This window comes from Pezoporus occidentalis, unplaced genomic scaffold (genome assembly GCF_034315485.1).
Source record: "Pezoporus occidentalis ecotype Australia unplaced genomic scaffold, CSIRO_AGI_Poc_V1 ctg76, whole genome shotgun sequence".
In the NCBI taxonomy this organism is placed as follows: domain Eukaryota; kingdom Metazoa; phylum Chordata; class Aves; order Psittaciformes; family Psittacidae; genus Pezoporus; species Pezoporus occidentalis.
In genome coordinates, this window is record NW_026916115.1 from 3,646,276 (window position 1) to 3,666,839 (window position 20,564).

The window sequence follows — 20,564 nt, forward strand, 5'->3', positions numbered from 1 at the left end:
ACTGGAAAATCCTGTCCCTTTCCTTGGGATGGGATAATTCATTCTCTTTAAATATTTCTCTCTCATCTGCAGCCCCTCTGTTCCAGGAGGGAGGCCTCCAGGAGGATTTCTAGCATGAGAGGCTGAAACACAATACTGCAGTAGCTGAGAACTTGGAGTGGTTGTTTGACTCAAGAAGCAGTGAGCAGTCTTGAGCAAGATCATGTGAACTTTCTGGCCTCTGTCTGCTGAGATCAGTGTTTCTGTCCCTTGCAATTTACTGCTCATGCGACGTTACAGCACCTGTGCTACACTTTGCATGTGGTGATAATGGAAGAGTGGGAGATGCTGCCTCCTTGCTCTGGCCAGTAGCTATTTGTCAGGGAGGACCAGATGAGCATCCTGAAGCATCAGTCAGTCACTTTGTCTGCTAGTAGCATTGCATTGGATGGTAGGGAGAGTTCATGGAGGGGCAGAGTTGGGGTAGAAGTAAGGACAAGATGAGTGAGTGGCATGGAGCAATTTCCAGTCTAGTAAACTGAGAAAACTGGCCTTTCTTCTGGGAATGATGGAGAAATAAGTCAGATGAGAGCAAAATGAAATGCCAGTGGTGGTTGCTTGCTCTCTGTCCTGTCACTGCGAAATGAAAATGAAATTAAATAAAATAATAAATGGGTTGTATTTTTTTAGCAGTCTGTTGTCAGTTCTTTTAACCTTTATTTAGAAATAGGTTGTTAGCAGGTATCTGGGTGAAGAAAGCTGCCTTGAAAGAGGAGCAAATCAAAAGAGAAACAGAGCAAAGTTTAAGCATTTAATTACTGTCCAGTGAAGTTTGCTGAAAACAAATCTGTGGAAGCTTGGTGCTTTGCACAATACAGTCTTCTCAGGTGGATTTTAAGGTGTATTTTATTTTATTTTATTTTATTTTTTTTCCTCCTGGGCAGGAAAACTCTGTAGTTGTAGTTTAAAACTCACTGCTGGTAGGATGCACTGAGGGATTGCAGAGGGTGCAGAAGTAGCGTGTTTTCCTCCTGCATGCTTGTAATGCAAGTGGACCTATATTGAAGGAGGCGAGTATCGTCTGGGCATATCTCATGCAGGCATCTGCTCACAATTCAGTGCTTGTAGTTGTGGTGCCAGCTGGCAGGGTGTTTTCCTGATGTAAAATATCCATCCGTTCTGTGGGTCTGAATACAAGGAGGCCTTTTGTGTGATAGGGATGAATTCCTGACTTGAGGGAAAAGGGAGGATTTTCTGAAGATCTAAATAGCATTTGCTTACATTTTTCCAGTCTATCTTCATGGTTTTCAGCATGGTGCATTTCCTGGTGGAACTTGGGATAGAGTTGGGTGATAACCCTGCTGAGGAAGGTCTTTAATTGCTAATAACATCTGGTGGCTGTGGTCAGCCTGAAAATGTGAGCAGGTTGTTGGGGAAGCATCCCCTGCATTGAACAAGGCTAAACTTTTCCAGTGCTGCTGCTGCCTCTTCAGGAGCTCAGACTTGCTTGCTTGGTCGACTGTAATTGCAGTACTGTCTTGAAGGCTTATAGGTGTGCTTGCTTACTTTAGAGAAAGATATTACAGGGTTTTCCAGTCACATTGTCACTTCCTGGTGAACAGATTCATGCCACAGAAAAAAAAAACGCTGTTTTAAAATGTGCTGCTTTGAGTTCTGGATGCTTTAAAGACTTGTCAGGCTGCACTCCTGAAGTGCTGAGCTGATAGTTATTAATTACCATCTGTCTTCTTTCTACTAACAAACTTTTATAACAAACATCTGAAGTTCTTCCTGCAAAATATATCTGCCACTGTGCAGTACACAGAAGGAAATATTATCTGATACTTGACATTCTCAGACTCTTCTAAGCCAAACAAATCAAAATAATTACCAGCTTCTAGGAACAGGAGAACAATGGCTTTTTGTCTTCTAAATGAAACGTTTAAAAATGCCTTTCACCTGGTTATTGCTGTTGCCATTTCTCAGTGTAACAGATGTATATGTTTATTTAGCTGTGTGAGACTTGAAAGCAACCTAGGTGGCTTATGTTTGCTTGAAAAAGGTTCTACAACCTTGAAGAGCCCTGCTAGCTGCCAGGCTGCTAAGCACAGCTTTTACGTTTAGTATGAACAGTGGGGAAACACATTTCAACACTGTGTCAGCCGGTCTTGGGTAAACTCTATTGTTCCAGCAGTATTTACCCATGGCAAGCTGATAGGGCACTAGCACACAGCCACTCTGTGCGCATTAACTGCATTCCTGTTTAATGCCATTAACAGAATTTCTCAAGTACTTATACTGCCAGCTGAAATAAATGTCTTTTTCACCTGGGTTGCTTGGTTGGGAGGGTTTTGAATGTGTTTTCTTTGGCCTGTCATGTAAAACTGGAGAAGGGTGGGTCCATTTAGCTCAAGGGATACTTTGGAAGATGTTTTAGTGCTGCGCAGACTGCAGTTTGCATGTGTTGTGCCTTTTAGCTAAGCTGCAGTTTTTCCAAGGAGCTGTAGGAGACCTTGTAGGGGAACAGAGACTGTAATATAGTGGAGAGGAAAAAAATCTTTTCTGGGACTTGCAGGCTGTGACCTGGCCTCTGTTAGAGCAGAAAGTTGTGTGTGTGAAGTGAGAGCGCACACCCAGCCCCCCTCTTCATTCCCAGGATTCTTTCAAAGCGTTTCCTCCCAAAAATCATCTTGATGAAGCCTGAATGCAGGGTTTTTGCTTTATGCTAGAAGAATGCAGTAGTAGTAGGAGAAAACTAACCCTCTGAAGTCAAAGTAGTAGGCTATTCTTGACAATTCGGTTGACACAATTTAATTGAATGATCTTCATGATGTTGCATCTGTTGTGATTTTTGTTTGTTTGCTTGTTTTCCCCCTACTGATTTACGGAATGGCTGCTTTTGCCTGATATTTTCACTGTTTTCATTCGTCATGAAAACTGTCCAAAAAAAATCCCACCAGGGCAGACTCTGAGCCTCATAATGTGCTTTATTTTAGCACATGAGCTCAAAGAAAACTAAAACTTTCTTACTAAGCTGATGGAAGTTTTATTAGTGATAAAGGCATGATAGTAGGTCTGGTTGTTTGTTGCTGCTCATCCAAGGTGTTTGTGAAGTTCTTGGGTTGACAAGTTGCTAGTCAACATGTATACTAGGGTTTTCCTGCAGAAGAAAGTGGGCGGCATTTGCTTCTGGGGCTCCTTGCCTTTGGAAAGATGGGGAACATATCCTGGGCTTGTTTACCATGGGCCTGAAAAAGATACTTTTGCATGTCTGGCATATCTGTGAGCCTGGTGTGCTCACCTTAAGTTTCTGCATGTGCATATTCTTCACCTCTGAAACATACTTTGCCTTCAATGGTGAACTCTCTTCTTGGGAAGAGACGTAGCAGAAGAAATGGGAAACCCGGGAGGGCCTGATTTGTACATACGATACCCGCTTCTTGCCTTGAATTGAGATGCGCAAAAAAAATACTTCCAAATAAATGGGAACAAGATTAATCTCTTGTGTTAGGCAGCAAGAGGAGGGTATGCCTAAGCTGTGTTACAATGTTAAGCATCGGTCCTTTGGTTTTTTTAGCCCTTGTGGAAGCAGTTTGTCATTAATGATGTGATTGCTTCTTGCCTGTCTTTTGTGGATGAGGAGGTCACATTAAATAACTTGACCCCTAACCAACAGTGAGCTAGTACTGAGCAAGAGCCATGGATTGTGAATGTCTAGCTTCCAGTCTTGTGCTTGGCTCACCTGTAACGTCACACGTGGTATAAATAGGAAAGCATATTTTGTGGGAAGCACTGGGGAGTTTGTATCTGTACAGTACCCCAGCTGTCTAGCTTGTCAAGCACAGTGCTTTTTGGTAGATTGGAGCATTGGCCGATCTTTTTGGCTTTAAACACAAGATTGGTGGTCTTTTTATCCTTGGGACATGTAGGGTTAATGTATGTCTTGATTTTTACTTTATTGTTTTCCCATTCCTCACCCCCCATATGTTAACGTTCTGGATGTGTTTGCTGCTTCTGCTATTTTAGTGTTTCCAGCAGCCAGAAAGGACAACGGTTCTTCTCTTGTGCCAGCCAGGATCTGGGTGTGACATGTTTAGCGCAGACTGGTCCCTCTAACTGGTGGGTGGTCTGTGAGTGAAAACCTGTTTGTGACCTGATTCATTGCCATCAGGTTTTGCTGTGTACTTTGAGAGATACACTGTCCTTGTTGCCAGGTACCGTCTGCTTTGCTTTAATTTGTTAAGTGAGCCAGTCTTCAGCAGGTCTAAAGCCTCGTGTCTTATTTTAGCACTGTGGAGTTAATTAATTTTATAAGTTAAGGTTAAATCTATGTGACTTCTTCAGGTGGAAAAACCCTGTTTCTCAATCGGTTGAAACTCTTCTAGTAGCTTTTTAGTGTGGTTTGGTTTTTTTTTGTTTGTTTTTTTTTTGTTTTTTTTTAACTTGTCCAATGAGGAGACCCAAAGTTTTGTTCCAGATAAATCTCATGATGTTTCAGCAAGTTCTCTACGTGAGCCAGGATGTCCTGATCATACACAGTCTGCTTGCCAAGGCAGAGCAAGAATAGCTGGCATGCAGCTGTACCTTCTCTTGGGAACATGCCCCCAGCTAGTGGGGATGGTGGAGGAAGGTGGCTGAAGCGTGCTATGCACCTTTTCTCCTAATGAGTTTTCTCAGGGATGTGAATCCCCTGGACAGTTGGTTTACGTGTGTGGAGGTAGATACTCAAGTCACTGGAGAAGAATCTGTGAGGGAGGATGATCTGCTGATTGCCACAAACCTGTTAGGAGATGAATAGAGGGCAGGAAGGTGAGTTTACATTTATTCTTCTAGGAGAGGCAAAGCATGAACGGCTTGTAAATCATAACACTTTGATCTGAAAAGTGTCTTAGTGACTTTAATTATATAGTCCAGAAAGTTTATTTTCTCTTTCCCTGGGAATGTGTAGAAGAGGGTGTACTCAGTAGTTCAGTGCTGGAGGGAAGGCTTCATGAATAGTAGAGTTTGGGATATTGTCTACTTAGGAAGAAAGAAAGAGAAAACAGTCTCTACGGTGTGGCTCTTGCCTCCGGTTAATACTGTTTCTCCCATAAATATATTTGGAAGAAATATCATTAAATGGCATGGTTATTTTGGACCTCGCCTTAGATCCACACAAATGGTTTGTGGATCTGATGTGTCATGTATTGAGGTGAGAACATTGTTGGTGACATCTGCAGAAGAGAATTGCAGCTTGAGAGGTCTGTTAGGTTGCACAGAAGTCTCTAGGTCTGTTTATCTACTCAGCCTGCCCTCAGCTTCTGCCTTCAATTCTTTCACCTTGTATCTCCTTTGCTGGGAGATACAGTATGTAGGACTGTAGGAAGAGATACTTCTGGTGCTACTGGACATTGCTCATCCTGCTGGATAGTACTAGAGGAGGTGTATCTTCCAAAGAGAGAATTGCAGTGCAGCTCTTTTTGGTCTTTCTAATTGAAGTTGTTTGAGTCTTTCTCATGTCTGTCTTCTCTCATCCACAGGAAAAGCCTTTGACATCACATATGTGCGTCTGAAGTTTCATACCAGTAGGCCAGAGAGCTTTGCAATCTACAAACGCACCCGGGAAGATGGTCCGTGGGTGCCCTACCAGTATTACAGTGGCTCCTGTGAAAGCACGTATCACAAAGTCAATCGTGGCTTTATTCGGACTGGAGAGGATGAGCAGCAGGCGCTCTGTACGGATGAGTTCAGTGACATCTCCCCCCTCACTGGGGGCAATGTGGCATTCTCAACACTGGAGGGGCGTCCCAGTGCCTATAACTTTGATAACAGCCCCGTGCTGCAGGTATGTGAATGGGACTAAGTCTATCAGGTGGTCTGAGTCTTTCTGTTCAGTCATTGTAGATGTTGGCTTTGTATCAACTATGGGCTATACTTACAGCCCTTATTCATACTGAAAAGCCCTTGCAGAGGGCACTTGAGACGGCCAATCCAAAGAGACACTTTTGAAGGAAGAGTTGAACTCTTGACTCTATTGTTGGTACAAACCCCAAAATTAATGGCATTAAGGATGATTTGTCATTAGGAATCATGGAGGTACTTAGAGGATTGGTGTGAATCTCTCCCTGGTCAGGCAGCAGTTGTGGGCGTTTTGCTGTTTCAGATATAAGGACAGAAGAAAGCAAAGCCTAAGTCAAATTAGTATTTGATGCATTTGCATGTGTATTTTTAGCACAAAGATGTAAGAAATGTAAGATTCTTCTAGGGGTTATTGGAAACCCTAACCAGTTGGGCAGTGATCAGGAGCATAGTAGAAGCCAAATTTTATCTGATTTACTTGGTGTTTTCTGTGTTCTGCTTGCTGACTTTTCCAGCTTATATTGCAACAAAGATCTAAAGTTGTGGAGTTTGCCTTGTCCTTCCTTTCAGAGCTGTGATCACCACTTCTTCCTTTTCCTCTTAAAGTAGCAGGTGAAGATAGACATAAGCACTCAGCAGACTCAGGGCTCATATGTCTCTGATACAGCAGGCAGGAGAGCAGAATCTGGTGGGACTTGCTTCTGCAAATGGAAAATAAAGAGTAATGGGAAAGGGAGAAGAACTCCAGAAATAGAAAAGAACCAGTTTGGCCACCTTGTTGGTGTAGCTAGCTCTTGCAGAAAACAGGGTCTAATCATTAAGATGAATGGAAAGATTTGAAGGTAGGGAATGGTGTATAATTTTCTGATAAACTTACCAATGTAAGGAATAGAGACCTGACTGCCAGTTTCCTAGAACATGTACAAGCCGTGGCACTGCTTTTCATGATGGAAGTAAACATGTATTTTGTGCTCAGCATTTCCATGTGTTTGTGCCAGTGTTTGTAATTCAGTAAATCTTACTGTGCTAGCTAAGCAGTGACACAGCTGCAGCACAGTTGTGCATACAGGGATATTTTTCTTGTCTTCTTTTTTATGGTATTTGAAGGAAAAAGGCATTGCAAAAGCTGTAATGAAAACAAGGAGGTACTAATGACAGTCACTGGCTGAAGGTGATGTGAAATTTGGGGACAGACTACATTTACTGGCTGTTGCTGGAGGAAGGGGAGGGTAGTTTGTTGAAAATGCTGTATAAATATTATGGAAAGCTCTTGTGTTGTAAGTCAGATCTGCCTGTTTTTCTTCTTCCACCTCCCTCAGCCTCATTCATCTGCCTGACTGTCTTTTCATCTGTTGGGGTATGTATGCAGGCAAGCATATCCTAAAGCTTATCCTGTTAGTGCTGTATGTCTTTGCAGGGAAACTGCAATCAGATAGCTATGTACAATTAAGAAGCTTGCATAATTACCTGCACTGCACCTTTTTGCTGGAGAGGTTACCCACTGCTTCCTAGTTGAGAGCAGAAAAGATGCAAAGAGACATTGGAAAGGGTATCCAGAGAGGAACAGGGTCTGGAAAACAAGTTCAAACCAGCAGGATGTGGTATAAGGCTTTTTGGGCAGGGATGTGTTGGCTTTCAAGATGCAAAGGGGAAGATGATAAGGATGGAACTTTCTCATTGATGAATGACTGTAAATAGAACTGCTAATGACGCAGCACTGGTATGCTCTTGAGGGGATGTTGAATGTTTATAAACTGATGGGATCTCTGTTTGCTCTAGGAATGGGTGACAGCTACAGATATTAGAGTGACCCTCAATCGTCTGAATACATTTGGAGATGAAGTTTTCAATGACCCGAAAGTTCTCAAGTCATATTATTATGCAATTTCCGATTTTGCTGTGGGTGGTAGGTAAGTAAATAAATCTTTGTACTTTTAGTCAGGTTTACTAGAGTACTCTCTTAGTACCATTAGGCTTTTGTCTTTATTGATTGTCCTAAACCAAAATTGCAGTGGAATGAATGTTATAAAGCTTACAAATACTGTGTATAGCCTCTTGTGGCTATAATTTCAGGGCAGACAGATGGATTTTTCTGCTCCCCCCCCAAGTTGTTACATCAAATATTAAGTGATGTGGGGGAGCAGAGGGTTAAGAGAGTGGCAAAAATGTAAACCAGAACAAGAATGCCCAGATTTTTTCTATCCTGCACTTAGTGACTTAGTGGTTTTTTTTTTAACTTGTTATTAATTGGTCTCAACCTATAACTGTAGCCGAGAGTAATGGTAAGTAGAATATCTCAATGTGTCTTCTTCACATGTATTTTTGGGAGCTGTCTTCTATGAAGATCTGAAACATTGTATGATACCATGGTTGTCTGTTCCTTTTACCAGAGTGCATTACAGAATGCTTAAATCTTCAGTTGTTGACTATAAAAGTAGAGCTAAGACTAGTACAGTGTTTTGAACTGTTTGCAAAGAGTAGTCTTGATATAGGGCTTTGACAACATGAGGATTTGCATTGCCTGCATTTACCAATCTGTTGAGGTCCCTGGGCTTCTGTATTAGTCACTTTCTGTGCTATTTAATTCTTACTGATACAGCAGTAGCACACAGCCAGTGTACATACTATTTCCTGGAGTCTTACGAGAGAGAAGCCACGAAGAATTTACTAACCTAACACTGACAGAGTTTTTGTTTCTCCTACTCAGTTTACTCTGTTTTAGTGAGAGACTGCAAAGGAGTCAGTATTCTCACATTTCTAAATGGCTACCCTAAGCATGCTACACCTATTTGTTTTGAAGAATGGTTTGAGATGGAAAGGGCTTTCAGTGATAATCTAGCCCCCTGCTGCAGGCAGGGACATCTTTCACTATATCAGGTTGCTTGAAGCCCCTTCCAACCTGGCCTTGAACACTTCCAGGGATGGGAGATCCATAGCTTCTTTGGGCAGCCTGTTCCAGTGTCTCACCACCCTCATTGTAAAACATTTCTTCCATATGTCCAAACTAATCCTTTTAAACTTTCAGTTAAAAATTGTTGCCCCTTATCCTGTCACTGCAGGCCATCGTAAGAAGTCTCAATCTTTCTTGTAAACTTCCTTTTAGATATTGAAAAGCCTCAATAAGGTCTTGCGTCCTCAGTTTTGTTGTGACCATCTGCATTTGTTTTGTCTCAGATTTTCAGATCTGGGCTCTGTTTTGGGATTGCTCTGTGAGTGACCTGGATCCCTGGAGTTTAAATACCTGTTCCTTCTCTCTCTTTAACCAGATGCAAATGTAACGGGCACGCAAGCGAGTGCATGAAGAATGAGCTTGGGAAGCTGGTTTGCAACTGCAAGCACAACACCTTTGGGGTCGACTGTGAAAAGTGTCTTCCTTTCTTCAATGACCGTCCATGGAGGAGAGCAACAGCAGAGAGTGCCAATGAATGTTTGCGTATGTGTGGCCATGATTGAGGGGGAAAAATCTCTCGGGGGTTAGGTCCCTGCCTCTGTTGGCATCCAGAAGCTAGCCCTGCATGGTTTTAAGATGTCTCAGTTGTTTGCCGGATTAAGCACAGTTCTGGTGTTTTTTCAGCAGAGATTATGTGGGACTGCTGGTTATTCCACTCCTATCTTATACAGGCTATCTGTAGATCCCTAGAAAGGGACATTTGCTTTCTGGAGACAGATGGGAGCAGCCTTTAGTAATGAGGTGTGCCACAAAAATATACAGGTTTGTACTTTATGGGATCTATAGGAAATAAAAATATTTAGTTTTCTGGAGTATAATTGCCCATTAAAAAGCTCCTCATTCAGCATCCAGTGACTTCCGCTTGTATTTGGGTTGTTAGTTTTTACAATTACTTGCTGACTAATCCAGTTTTGAGGCTGTTGCAACAGTACTGGACCACAAATGTGAATCTCTGATGGAATGCCAATTTATTTTGCTTGGTTCTATGTCACAGACCACAGCTTCTGGTAGTTTACTTTATGGGGAAGCTTTTTCAGACAGAAAAGCTTTCTTCCTGTCTGACTTCTGTGTGTGTTGATTGGTCCCAGCTGTCTGGTCAAGACGTGTGGTTCCCTTAACAGGCTGGTGAAACCCAGGTCTCCTGCTGCCTAGGGAGAGCAGATTTATAATGCAGGGGATAAATTCTACTTTCAGCATGGAGTCATCCTGTTACCTTTTCATTCTTTTTTGCGTGAGATCAGTGTTGTACTGTGGGAGGGTGGCATTTTGGCTGCAAATGACAGCCTGATATGGAAGAAGTGGGATAGAAAATGCTTATCTACTGCATGTAGATGAGAATGGTCTTGAAGAGCTGTTCATTGTTACAGCCTTCCTTCCCCCTCCCCACATTCAACCACCACAAAAACATGCTTCCCCCTTTTTCTTCATTGGTGCACAAACGAGTCTTGAGATAGTTAAAGGCTCCTACTCCAGCTTCCCTAAAACTTTGTATCAAGCTTTGTTTAGTGGGTTTTGTGGCTGGGGTCAGACAGCCACACATGCTCTTTCGTGATTGTACACTTTCTTTGCAGCTTGTGACTGCAATGGGAGGTCACAGGAGTGCTACTTTGACCCTGAGCTGTACCGCTCGACAGGCCACGGGGGCCACTGCACTGGCTGCTCGGGTAACACCGATGGTGTCCACTGTGAAAGGTGCAGGGACAGCTTCTATCGACTAGGGAGCGAGGAGGGATGTCTGCCCTGCAGTTGCAACCCAGTTGGTAAGTAATAGCAGCAAATGTTTCTGTTTGCAAACTTCATGCACAAAAGCTAGCTGTTTTCTTGGTTATGCAGCTAACTGCAAAGTACAGGGTAAAGGGAGGGGTGTTTTGTTTGGCTTTCTTCTTTCTCCACCGCATCCCCCTCCTCCCCACATCATGTAGGAAATGTTTATTGGGTTTTATTTTGGTTTAAATTCTTCTTGCATCTAATTGGAGTTGGTATGGTGGGGACAGATGGTTCACCTCTGCAGCATTTACTTTATCAAATGTGTTCTGAAATAGATTTTATTTTGTAGTTTTGGTTTTGTTCTGCTTCCCCACCACCACTGCAAATGTGTAACCCTGGACACTCCCAGTACGAAAGAGCTCATTTAAATTCTTAATAAACAAGATGATGTGAGCGGGTATTTCTGGAAGTTGTTGAGTTCTAGTCAACTTTAGATGCATCAGTTTCTCCTACTGCATATCCAAGCACTATAAATACAATCTGTTGAAACCTTAAACACAAAAGGGTTTGAGAAAAAACAAACTCAAAATATGTAGTTAATCTCTTTTAAAAAAAGGGGGGAGGGTAGGAGAAAGAAAAACAACCCAACAGCAAACAAAACCAAAAACATGAACAAAAACCACCCCATTAAAAAAAAAAACCCAGACAAAACCAACTAACAGACAGAAAAATAACCTAACAAACAGAAAAAATCTGATAGAACAAATCTGTTATCAGGGGAACCACTTGACCTGTATTGAGTGATCCCATAAGCTGTCAGCCCACAGCAAATAAGGGTGAAGGAGACAAAAGAGTAACAGATAGTAAGATATGATGTGACGTTCCAAAATAGAGTAGCTGGAATGAGTAATTGCTTGCAGCATATCCTAAAAGCAGCCAGCAAGAGGTCTGCCAGGGTATGTCTCCTATCTAATTTGGTCTCAGAGTTGTACAGTTGTGAAATTTTTGACCAAGAAAGGCCTCTTTCTTCCTCCATCTGCTCTCCCAGGTCCTTCTGTGGGACCTTGACAGGGCTGGTGTCATCTGAGATGGTCGAGAAGCAACAGGAGGTGACTTTTCGTGTCTTTAAGGACAAATTTCAGAGGACTTTATAACTTGGTCATCAGCTTGCATCCTGTGGCACACTGGCACCCAGAGTGTCCCCAGATAGGTTTAGATTGCTATTTTTTTGTCCTAAAACTGTCTTTTCCCTGAATAATTATAAGTGGGACTGCAAAGTGGATTTGGCTGTATATGGTAAAGGTTTTGTGAGCTGTGTTCTGTCCAGCCTAATCATCTTGCAACTTTTCACTTTGCTATAATCATCTGGTGTGGATTGAAGTGGAAAGAAATAACTATTTCTGCATATTAAAATACTTTCTCCTGGTAGTTGACTCTCACACTGCTGACAACTCTTAGGTTGGTAGCTACACCAGTGCCTGAGAGGAAGCATTTTGTCTGTCATGGATAAAAGAAATCTGCTGCTGCTTTTTGTGAAAATCCACACAATGCTGAAGAAGATATTCTTCCAAAAATCAGAATTTTGCTGAAGAGTTTGTTAGGGCTAATAGTGGCACATGCAGCCTAGCTTCAAGGAGGAGATTTAGGTTTTTAATCCAACTTGGGAATTGAGGGGGGAAATTGGTGTGTGAAAGGAGAGGAGAGGTCTCCCGTGGCAAAGGGGAAATGGTGATTATGGGGAACACAAGGGATTCAGAGAATAAAGTCTTGGAAATGGTACATTGCAGGGTAAAACAGGCATGGAATTAGAGGCATGCAAAGGTAACATTGAGGATAGCACAGGAATAAGAACAAGAACGTGCTTAACTATACATAAAAAGGTTGGTTGGTAGGACCGACCAACTTAAAAGCTGAATATGGTTTGAAGGCTAGGTAACAATTCATTTCTCTAGAGCTGTTAGGGGAAAAATTCCTGTGAACTAGGGTCAGTCTTTAGGTAAACTGTCACTTATCAGCTTGAAGTTATGCTTCCCACTTTCTTTTCCCATATTTCTTGTCCATTTTGTTAAGTTGAAAAAAAATCGCAGGCTAATAGAGCTGAGTGGGTCTGCTGAGGTGCCTGTCCTTGCTTTCCCTGCAGGGTCCCTCAGCACACAGTGTGATAGCTATGGCCAGTGCAGCTGCAAACCTGGCGTGATGGGTGATAAGTGTGACCGGTGCCAGCCAGGTTTCCACTCCCTCTCTGAAGCTGGGTGCAGGTAAGCAGGACTGCAGCCATCTAAAAGAAAAACTAGGCATCTTTTTAAAGTATTCTCTGAGTGGCTCTTAATGAGTTATCCTCTCTCCTGACTCTTTCAGGCCCTGTTCTTGTAACCTAGCTGGCAGCACAGGGGAATGTAATGTTGAGACAGGACGGTGTACGTGCAAGGAAAATGTTGAAGGCTTTCACTGCGAGAGGTAATTTTCTCTTCCCATGGCTTTGTTTCAAGAATGAGAAACATTCGTGTGATGGCCTTGGGTAGGCACTAGGGAAATTAATTCTTTTTCCTTCACATCCTTAGATGCAAACCTGGATTTTTCAATCTGGATTCCTCCAATCCAAGGGGCTGTACTCCTTGCTTCTGTTTTGGCCACTCTTCAGTCTGCACCAATGCCATTGGCTACAGTATCTACAGCATCACCTCCAGCTTCCAGTTTGGTAAAGTTGAGCCTGCCTTTGTGTTTTGAGTTGGGCTGTCAGTCAAGTCAGAAGCAATAAAAAAACCTGCTCCTTCCTCTCTCTGCCGAGACCCCAAACCTTAGGCAGACAGGTCCAGCATACCTCTTCAGAAATGCCCAATTACTTCTGAAGCTACTGGGAGCTTCCATGTCTGTAGCTCGTATGAATTCACAGCTCTGGCCTTGAGCACCCAGTGCTAATGCACACTTGTGCAGGTGCAAGTGGGAATTACAAATATAAACCTTCTCCAGTTTGAGAGAAGTGCTGGCAAGAAGGCATTTCTTTGGTTTTAAAACTAAATCAGAAGTTTCTTACTGAGAGGGTTTTAATTGCTTTAGATTTGGCATTTATGTGGCCCTGAATTAAACCACAGCTGTGTTTCTGATGGGTCTGTGAGCTCTGGAAAAATCTTTTTTTTTTTTTTTTTAATTTTTTTTTTTTTTTGACACAGTTTCCTCTGTATGCATGTTTCCGTGCTGCATAGAATGAATAGAACATCTTTTTAATTAAAATTCCACTGGAGAACAGTCCATACAAAGGCTGAAACTCTCATCACATCATAGAGGACTGCAGGTTTTCCTGTTCCCACTTAAGCTCTTTAGAAAAGAAGATTGGAGCAACTAGTTGTCATGGGGTTCAAAGTTCAGAGGATTCAAGTCAGCACTCGTGTTAGGGGCTTAGATTGGAAAATTCATAGAATCATAGAATAGTTTGCATTGGAAGGGACCTTAAAGGTCATCTAGTTCCAACCCCAGTATTTCCTATGTACAGTCTTCTGCAGAGCTACTTTCTGAAGCCTATTAGTGCCAGTGTACAGACTGTACATTAGTTACATATGAGTGATGTGCAGTATGACATGAGAAATGTGTGCTAAGCTATGACTTCAAAGGGTGTTAATTCTTGCATGTTTGATTTTCCAGGAGAGGATGAGTGGCGTGCTGAGCAGCGTGATGGGTCGGAAGTGTTACTCCAGTGGAGTGCGGAGACCCAGGATGTATCTGTTATCTCGGACAGCTACTTCCCCATATATTTTGTTGCACCACGTAGGTCATTTGAGAAGCTAGACTTTGTGCTGCTTGCGCCCTTTTTTGTCTATGTGCTAACTGTAAGGATTTCTACCCCTTTCAGGAAAGTTCTTGGGCAACCAGGTTTTGAGTTATGGGCAAAACCTGACCTTCTCCTTCCGCGTGGATAAACGGGACACACGCCTCTCAGCAGAGGATGTGGTGCTGGAAGGGGCTGGGCTGAGAGTGTCAGTGCCACTCATTGCCCAGGGCAACCCTTACCCCAGCGAGAACATGCTGATCTACACCTTCAGGTGAGAGGACTCTCCAGACAGAGTAGGAGCAGCTTGAACCAAGCCTGTGGTGCCCCTGGCCTCTAAGCTGTTGAGAAAACAAACAGTGCTGATTTTGCATGGAAAAGCAGTCTTAACAGGTTAATTTGAAGCTCGCTGTCTAGCAGCATTGCATAAGTGTACATGAATTATGTTGCAATAGCATACCACTGTTGGAAAGGGTGCTTTAAAAGATCACAGCTGTTAACATCTGAAAGCTTTGCTGATGCATGGCTCTTCTCTGCAGGCTCCATGAGGCTACAGATTACCCATGGAGGCCTGCTCTTACGGCATTTGACTTCCAGAAGCTTCTCCACAACTTGACTTCCATCAAGATCCGTGGAACATACAGTGAGAGAAGTAAGTTGCTGAGCAGAACATCATGGAAAAGAGGGGCAGACTCATTCATCTAGTGCTTGGGTGGCTTTATTGTAGGGCCTGATGGGGTTATTAATAGCTGTTATTATATAAATAATATATTTATATAATATTATATTTTAGTTGTTATAAAGGCATCTTATTTGGCAAAGCCTGTGGCTATTACTTTCACCTGCCCTTCCTGTGTAGCAGCTTCTCTCAGGCCTCCTGAATAGGACATGGGGAAGAAAGATGCTGCCTTTGAGAGTCTGGAAGCTGAGCACACATCAACTGCTGATTATTTGCTTTCTAAACATGGAAGCTTTGCTGTGTTACATAGCCAGTGTCCTCCAGATTGGTAGAAGTGCACAGCACATAGTCCTGAAGAACATGGTAGGAGAGAGGTAGAGAGCTTGCGACGTTGGTCTTGGTTTCTGCCACACTAGGAACGGTTAACATTCCCCGTTTCCTCGTCTTGCCTTGGCATGACAAGTGGGAAGGATGAAGTCTCGAAAGCACTGCCTGTGCTGAACTTCAGTGAAAGTTTCTTATGATGACAGTTCATAAAAATGAAGCAAGAATTAGGAGCAGAAATACCTGGGTCCTTGGGCATTGTGCGAAGAAGAGTTTTTGCAGCAAGACACAAAGGGTGAATTTGCATTTGGGGAAGGTGGGAAAGCTGCAAGTGTTTTAGTAGAGGTGGCTCATAAAGGTGAATGTGGGGTTGTGAAATAGAGTGGAGGAAAGGTATGGAGCAAGCTGTCCCTTGTGTTCAGTAGGTGCTGCTAATATGTGGGAGCTGAGCCTCTGCTCTGTGCTCTGGAGCTGCTGCAGTGGTACATACACACTGGTTTAAGTTAAAGACCAGCTCTGTTGTGTCCGGGCTCTGTTCTGCGCCAGGGATGAGAGAGGGGAGTGCTCAAATGCCAGATGAAGGAATGGCTTGAGGGGCATAGCTGAAGAGTTTGCCTCAAGGCATGGCTTGCAGATGCTTAGAGACAGTGTATTAAAATTGCTGGAGAAATATTCTGTCCTCCCTAGAAAGACAGGGATTGGTTTTGGCATTTGATTTGGAAATGGAAACTATGTGTATGCAAAATGTAACTTAATTTAGCTGACTGTACCTGCTCGCATGCTGTTCCCAGTATCTTCCCCTAGGTTGTGATTCTCAGCTTTCCTGCCCTGCACATGACCTTTGTGAGCTACACTGCATCTTTTCTCATCTGTCTAAGCCTTCCTGCAGGATTTTTACTTCTTAATTCACCTTACCAACTGCAAGCATCCACCTGTCTGTCTCTTGTACCATTCAGATGTATGTTTGGTGAAGTGGTGATGAGAGCCTTTGTGGTTACAAAGCATTACCCCTCTTGGTGCTTTCTAGGTGCCGGCCACCTGGATGATGTTACCATCACAAGTGCTCATCCTGGACCTGGTGTGCCTGTGACCTGGGTGGAGAGCTGCTCCTGTCCAGCAGGATACGAGGGACAGTTCTGTGAGCGCTGCTCCTCTGGGTATCGGCGAGAGACACCAAGCCTTGGGCCCTACAGCCCCTGTGTGCCTTGCGCTTGCAATGGGCACAGTGAGACATGCGAACCAGAGACAGGTAAGAAGAGCCAATAAAACAGGGAGCACCAAGAAGGTGGTTCTTCTTTCTGGATTGGATGATGGAACAAACCCCATGTCTTTTGTCTATTCCAGGCACGTGCAATTGCAGGGATAACACAGCAGGGTCTCACTGTGAGAAGTGCACTGATGGGTATTACGGAGATGCAACAGCAGGCACAGCCTCAGACTGCCAGCCCTGCCCATGCCCAGGTGGCTCCAGCTGTGCTATCGTGCCCCGCACAAAGGAAGTTGTGTGCACCAGCTGCCAAGCTGGCACTACAGGTGTGCTCCTACACAAGAAGTCTGTCTTTTTTCTTTTTTTTTTCCTCGTGTTTTTTTTTTTTTTTTTTTGTGCATCCCATGTACCTGTAGAAATATCTCCTGCCAGTTCCAGGGCTCCGACCCTCAGTGGGCAGTGCTGAAAGCTGCTGTGTCTTCTAGTTCAAATTCATCTCCCTTCCTCGGCCCTATTTTGTGATGTGTGAGGCTCAGGGCTACCCATGTTCTTTGTGACTGTCTCAAGAACAAAAGGGAAGCAAAGGCTTAATCTGTGCAAAGTCTGAACACTTTTGTGGTACATAGATAGAGCTGTGCTAGGTTCTAATAGAGCTCTGTTAATTGCACATGGTTGGGCAGAAAACAGGATAGATTTAAAAGTGCTGGGAAGGTGGGTCAGACTGAAATAAAATTAGAAGATGCAGTTTGTCAACCAGAGAGACACTGCAGGATGCTTGCGTGAGAGGGCCAGTCTTTTATTTTGCCTGCAAAGCAAGGAAGCCTGAGGATGGTTGGCTAGCCTCCATGCTTCTCTGCTGATTTGATGCTTGGCATGGCAGAAACCAAAGTGCAGAATACTTGTAAATGCTTGAAATGCTTAGGAAAGCCCCCGATGGAGCACAGAGGCAGTTTGTGGGGGTTCCCAGTGATGCCATTGTTCCCTGCAGCTCAGGTGTCAGTACAAGCTCATTTTTACTTGTGGATATGTGATTGTGCAGGAGTTCCTCTTATCTCCCATTGCCTTCTTGGCATGTAAGGGACAAGGTGAGGGGAAAAGAGGGTTTGTGTGTGCAAGAGCTGCCCAAGAAATGGAACTTATAGCTGGCTGGGGAGGCCAAATCTGCATAAGTGTAGGGAGTTGCTGAGTTGGATGGTTCAGTGGCTGCCTGTGGAGGTTTGGCAGATCTTCTTGGCAGTGAGGCTTCCTGGAACAGTGATGCCCCATGGAGCTCTACCTGCTTGGACTCTTAAATTAACACCAAGTTACAACAAATAGGTTTGGCTTAAAGGAGCAGGAGAGAAAGAAGGAGCTGAAATAATTCATAATGCAAAGTTCCAGTGAAAAAGTGGCTTAAACTTGGAGATGGGGAAAGATTTGTGTGTGGTTTTGTTCACCTTTCTGGTCTTAACAGAGGATAAAAAGGAAGTAACCTGGAGAACTGACTTTCAAAAGGGGTTGCAAAGGGGGTTTGGGTGAGATGACAGCTAATGGCTTTCTGCTGCAGCATGTATTTCTGTTGCATCCCAGGCAAGAGGTGTGAGCTGTGTGATGATGCCTATTTTGGAGACCCGCTGGGTGAAAATGGTGCTGTGAGGCCTTGCCGCCTCTGCCAGTGCAACGACAACATCGATCCCAATGCTGTGGGGAACTGCGATCGCCAGACGGGCGAGTGTCTCAAGTGCATCTACAACACTGCTGGCTTCTACTGTGACCGCTGCAAAGACGGCTTCTTCGGGAACCCTCTGGCCCCTGATCCTGCTGATAAGTGCAGAGGTGAGAACTGGTTCCTCTTGCATTTAAAAATGGCTTTGTTCCTGAGAGCTGCTGTTCCCTGATGTATTGTTAGCACACAATGTCAGACTGTTGTTCATGCCTGTCAGCAGCGATGTGTGGCTTTATCCTGGCTTGCTAGTTCTAGCTCGCTAAAATGCTTGTGTTTGTGGGTGCTTGCTGCCATCGAAGCAAAAGCATTGTGCGATGCAGGGACTGGGCTGTGCGTGTTTTGTATCCAGGCCTGTTCAGGGAGTGGCTAGCAGAGTACCAGCACCACAAGGCTTCTAACCTTCTGCATGTTTCTGTATCCCTTCTATTTTTGCAGCTTGTCACTGCAATCCGTATGGCACTGTGAATCAGCAGACGAGTTGCAATCAGGTGACTGGGCAGTGTGAGTGCCTGTCTCATGTCACTGGGAGGGACTGCAGTGCCTGTGAGCCTGGCTTCTTCAACCTCCAGAGTGGACGTGGCTGTGAGAGGTGATGTTCGCCTTGCACTGGGGTGAAGAGCCTGGTTTTGGGGGATCTGTGCTTACTTTGTGCAGGAATGTGATGTTTGTCACAAGTAGCTGCTGTGCCTTGAATGCTGCTATGGGTGGGGAAGGGCAGCAGTCAAGGAGCAGCTATGAAGGCTGTACAAAAGGCCTTACTTACAAATAGCTTTATAAATAGCTTTAAATCAGGATTTTAAATAGAAAAGTGCCACGTGACTGTCTGATTGTTGATAGCAGGGGCTTGTGAGTTCCTTTTTTAGTGCAGGTACCAAATGACTTTGCATGATTCAAAGGTTCGGTGCCTCGCTCCTGCATTTGCACAAGAAGAAGAGTGTCTTTTGCCAAATGGAAACATTTTGCTGTGCTACTTAGGGCTCCCCCAGAGAAGGACTTCACTCATGCACCCTTCTGTGTCACTGTCTGACATGTGGCTGCCTCCCGCAGGTGCAACTGCCACGCACTGGGCTCCACCAATGGCCAATGCGACATCCGAACCGGGCAGTGTGAGTGCCAGCCTGGCATCACAGGCCAGCGTTGCGACAGATGTGAGGTCAACCACTTCGGCTTTGGCTCTGAAGGCTGTAAACGTAAGTCTGAGAGGCTGGAGCAAGGCAGATGGGAAGGATGTTGCACAGCCAGCCTTGTCTTTATTTTCTTCCTGTCTCTGGAAAGGTACTCTCTCACCTTGCTCTTCATCACAGCAGAAGTTGGCACTTCTATGGTCACACTCTGTATGGTGAAATTTGATCTGTGTACAATAGTTTATCCCCTTTTTCTTATTTTTATAATGGGGAGTAGGAAGAATTCCAACTCCCTAGATATGTACTTCTCTTCCATGTAAGTGCTTTTTATGGATCTTGTCCAGCAATAATCCTGTTTCATGATGTTAAATCTCTGCCCAGCTACTCTGCAAATGGCCTGAATATACAGATTCTATCTTGAGGAGCAACAAACCTTGTAAGCATGATTGAAAAACAGGATGATCCAAACTTTCCTCCTTGATACCTCTGCCTGTAAAGAGCAGGCAAATTACTGCAGGTGGTTACAATGAAATGGGGTAGAAAGTCATAATGCTTTGTGGGAGAGGCAGCAGCAACACTTTGAGCACATGCAATGAATGTTGTGTCCAGCTAGATCTGGTGCCCTGCTGTGTGTAGAAGTGCCTGGAATGGGGCTTCATCTGTGAGTTTGTGCCCTGTTGCTCTTGCAGGTATTTGGAATGTTGAGGGTATGCTCTTGCCCTGTGGGTCTTAGGGTATTTCTGCCTCTCCTCCAGTCTGACTGAGGTTTAACTTCCCTGCAGCCTGCGACTGTGATCCCGAGGGTTCACGCTCCCTGCAGTGCCAAGAGAACGGTCACTGTGAATGCAAGGAGGGCTTTGTGGGAAGCCGCTGCGACCAGTGTGAGGAGAACTACTTCTACAACCGCTCCTGGCCAGGCTGTCAAGAGTGTCCAGCCTGCTACAGATTAGTGAAAGATAAGGTGAGACCACAGACACTACTGTTGGTACCACTGGAAAAGGTGGCTATATGCCTGCTTGTGGAGTGGCTTTTGTGTTTGTGGTTGGCTGGTACCTCCTGAAAGCAGAGAGGTTCAAGGTGCTTTGCTCTGTGTTACAGCTGTCCTCTGTCCTTATCATCTAGGTGGTGGAGCAGCGTGAAAGGTTGCAGGAGCTGGAAAACCTTATAGCAAATCTGGGTACAGGAGAAGAAACTGTAACTGATCAAGCCTTTGAAGAGAGATTGAAGCAGGCAGAAAGAGATGTTATGGAGTTGCTCCAGGAAGCACAAAACAGCAAAGGTGAGTTGA

The 20,564-nt window shown here is 44.2% G+C and overlaps 1 protein-coding gene across 1 annotated transcript in view; it reads left to right on the forward strand.

The window, feature by feature from the left end:
* LAMC1 (laminin subunit gamma 1) overlaps positions 1-20,564 on the forward strand; it is a 70,658-nt gene that overhangs the window by 36,253 nt on the left and 13,841 nt on the right. The window contains exons 2-18 of the mRNA XM_062602233.1: positions 5,499-5,803; positions 7,597-7,727; positions 9,084-9,250; positions 10,339-10,527; positions 12,615-12,732; positions 12,833-12,931; positions 13,036-13,172; positions 14,114-14,236; positions 14,322-14,511; positions 14,777-14,889; positions 16,268-16,489; positions 16,585-16,773; positions 18,017-18,262; positions 18,588-18,741; positions 19,200-19,342; positions 20,059-20,237; positions 20,399-20,555. Coding sequence (XP_062458217.1) covers positions 5,499-5,803; positions 7,597-7,727; positions 9,084-9,250; positions 10,339-10,527; positions 12,615-12,732; positions 12,833-12,931; positions 13,036-13,172; positions 14,114-14,236; positions 14,322-14,511; positions 14,777-14,889; positions 16,268-16,489; positions 16,585-16,773; positions 18,017-18,262; positions 18,588-18,741; positions 19,200-19,342; positions 20,059-20,237; positions 20,399-20,555 — 2,862 coding nt within the window. The remainder of the gene's footprint in view (positions 1-5,498; positions 5,804-7,596; positions 7,728-9,083; positions 9,251-10,338; positions 10,528-12,614; positions 12,733-12,832; positions 12,932-13,035; positions 13,173-14,113; positions 14,237-14,321; positions 14,512-14,776; positions 14,890-16,267; positions 16,490-16,584; positions 16,774-18,016; positions 18,263-18,587; positions 18,742-19,199; positions 19,343-20,058; positions 20,238-20,398; positions 20,556-20,564) is intronic.